Below are 3,495 nucleotides of genomic sequence, written 5' to 3'. Positions count from 1 at the left end.
AATAGTTTTAATAAATATTTAGGCTGATATTTACAGTCGACATTCTTAAGTAATGTCTTTATCATGGTGATTGATTTATGACGTGTCAAGACTGCACTTGAGTTAATTATAAATATAAAAAGCGATTGTGAATACTAATCTTAATCTTAGAATATTAAATCTCAGAATCGATCTAAATTAAAATCACAAGTATTAAAATTCTCAAATTTTATATAGCATTATTATTGTTTGTACATGTTTGAATTTTGCGATTTATATGTATTATTGTTTAAAAGAAATTTTTTAGAAATCTATTATGTTTTTATTGGTAAATTGTAGAAAAGATAATAAATGTGATTACAAATTCATTATACTCATTATAAAAAATATTTTAAAAATTATTTTAAATGTAGCTATTTTATCTCTTCATCAGTGCAGTCGATGCAATCTTCTTGATTGATCTGCTATAATATATAAATAATATTAAAATATGATCACTCGTTTCATATGTTTTGATCGATGATCGAATTACTTCTATTAGTTATTGTCTTCTTGTAATAGTCTTTTTCTCATTTTTAAGGATTTAAGGACCAGGTTTACTTCTTTATTCCGTGGGAATCCTGCTTTCTAAGGAATTAAATTAATTTATTTCGTCAATTTGGAAAACGTCGCGTATGAACGCTACATGTACATATGCATATATATACTATGTGTACAAATGTATACATATAAATATATAAATGTGCGTTATTTGTATTATGTATCATTATATAGTACATATTATCGGCCGTTTCCTCTCTATCTTCCTTTCTCGTGAAAAGATCCTAGGCCAGAAAATGCATTATTTGGTTCATAGAAAACAATACGCGACATACATTCGGAAAAATTGTACAACAATTGTTTATCAATACATATGTATACATATATATAGTTGTTAACAAGTAAATAACATGAAAAAAAGGCGGAATGTTTTAATATGCGCTGATAAAGTTGCGATAGACGATGGTGGCAAGCACTCCAAGGGCGATTGGAATCAACCAGGACCACCAAGAACTGCAATTGCCAATCATCACATCACGATGCAGTATCGACTATTTACACATGATGATTCATATTTACACATGATACTTAAAAAAGAAACAGGTTTTCTGCTTGTATTTAAATACAGATAGTATGAATACGTTGATATTTGATTTTATTCATGCAGGTGTTAAAAATTAGTAAACTGATTTTGTCTATACTTAATATATATTTAGCAAACTTAAAATTTTTTTTTAACAAGAAGAAAGAATGTTAATATGCTATTAAGACCTACTTAGAGCTACAAGCTTTGAGTATGCTTAAGTATTTAATTGATCAATTGGTAGAATTTTACTAATTGAACAATCAGGAGATGCATTTGATGCATTTATAGCATATTTTCAATTATATCAAAACATTAAAATTTCAGGAAATTACAGAAAATAAGAGCTGTTTTCAAACTTAAAATTCAATTTTTTAACATATTGTATAATATTACATTTATATGTAAATATAACATTTATATTGTAAATAAAGCATTAGCGTTGCTAAAATTACTTTTAAAACGTAGAATTGATTAAATAAGAAAGTTCTTGGGAGTTAGATAATGAATAAGCTCAATACAAATTTACTGATAAATTCTTGTAATCATAATACATTTGCACATTACAAAAATATCTGAATAAAATAACATCAGATAAAGTATCGTTATATTATTATGATTAGACACTGATTTTACAAGATACCCTTACCTTGGATTTAATAACATCTGTAATTATGAAACTAGCTAATCACAGTCATTCCATTCTTCTGAGGTACAGCTATGATTGCTAATTTCATAACTACGAATATTATTAAACCCAATTAAGCGTACCATGTAACAGAGGTCACCTTTTAAATAAAAAAGATTTCCATTTTCCAGTATTCATACCATCTGTGTAATAATCAAAATTAAAGAAAGTTAAGAAGAAAAGAGTTAATGGAAAAATTTAGGAACATTTATGAAAGATAGTGTCAAAGAAAATAGATTTCTAGAACAGTAAAAAATATTCTGAAATATTAAAATGTGAAGATATAATAGAATTGTGAGAATGTTAGAATCATCAAGTCTTTAAAATAGTACGATAGAAAAATGAGAATAAGATCATACCTAGAGCTGTCTTCATTTCCATTAGACCAGTCCCTTGTTTTCTTTTCAGAATCATCTGTTCTATCTGCCTAAAATGCATACAAATAATAAAGAAATACAAGAATAATGTAAAATGCAGCTTGTGAAATCAGCTCTTACTTCTACCAACTCTCCAATTTTATATGATTCCATCATTTGCCTAGCATCAGTTGAATGTCCAATATCTTCGAAAGCTTCTGTAGCATCTTGTCCATTTTGTTCCAGGAGTACCTCTTCACCACCAGGATGCTATTAAAAAAAATTAACATATCAGAGTAGTTTTAATAAAAACTGTATATTTAAAAAATATTATATAAATATTTCAGTAAACAAAAATAAAGATTCAAATTGAATTCAACAAAGATCAGTATCAGTTTTTTTGTGAGAAGAAAAACTGCAACCTCATTGAGAAACGAGGTGACATTGTAGACATTATTATGAATGATGATCCATGTATCTTTGGAAGTTTCAGTATGCTTCTCCACTTCTGCCCGCGTGAAGAATTTGCCAGTTGAAGTAGCGGTGGCGGTGTCGTCTTTAAGATCCTTAGTTGCCATCTCAATTAGCGTGTCTTTAGCTTTCCTTTGCTGACGAGACTCGAGATCACTATCTTTTAACAAACGACTTATGTCGATTGACTCAGCGTTTTTTCTTTTAATTCGTCACCGATGTTCCCGTCGGAGCATCAATTGTGGCACGACTAGTAACGTTCACGAAATAATTCGACAAGTTGAACTTTGTTCACGATGTAATCAATATTTTTGATAGATCCTGATAATTTTGAATTATCATCAGTTATTGATGTTTAACTTAATTCCTGATTCCTGAAAGAATAAAGAGAAATGTGTATGATTTTTCAAGCTATTCCGGATTAATTTGCGAAAGCGCCGTATGAGGGCAACGCGATCATGGTCGAATGCAGAGATGCCAACTGTCAAGAACTTAAAGAATTTCACCAACGTCAGTTACTTAATCGACTGTTAACTGACCAATCGCATTTACTGTTTAGTGGAATTGACCAATTATGGTTGTTAATTAATTCTGATTAAGATTAATCGACGTTGGTTTTATATATATATATCTCATCGCATATATATATATAGATGAAGCATTCTCATGCTTTTCGAGGGGGTTGAAGCCGGAAATTGATAGTTTATGTGGCGTTTTAGGACCGTGCTATTTCACTCTATCATACTGTTCTCTCATCAAAGTAGAAAGAGACATCACGGTTTTAAACGCTATATAAACCGTCAATTTCCTTCAAGCTACGAGCAGAATGTTTGGTCTATATATATATATATATATATATATATGTCGTTGGTACAGAT

At 29.4% G+C, this 3,495-nt stretch overlaps 1 protein-coding gene across 1 annotated transcript; it reads right to left on the bottom strand.

Moving 5' to 3' along the window:
* Positions 1–603: 603 nt before the first annotated feature.
* LOC105619620 (cytochrome b5-like) lies at positions 604–2,724 on the bottom strand. The gene is made up of 4 exons (XM_012201139.1): positions 2,569–2,724; positions 2,288–2,416; positions 2,150–2,217; positions 604–1,032 (listed from the first exon to the last, which is right to left on the bottom strand). The coding sequence occupies exons 1-4, from the start codon at positions 2,722–2,724 to the stop codon at positions 951–953; spliced, it is 435 nt and encodes a 144-aa protein (XP_012056529.1). The 3' UTR covers positions 604–950.
* Positions 2,725–3,495: the final 771 nt, after the last annotated feature.

This window comes from Atta cephalotes (genome assembly GCF_000143395.1).
Source record: "Atta cephalotes unplaced genomic scaffold scaffold00022, whole genome shotgun sequence".
Lineage (NCBI taxonomy): Eukaryota > Metazoa > Arthropoda > Insecta > Hymenoptera > Formicidae > Atta > Atta cephalotes.
Note: the sequence above shows the minus strand (reverse complement) of the source record. Positions and strands in the feature narration are given on the sequence as shown.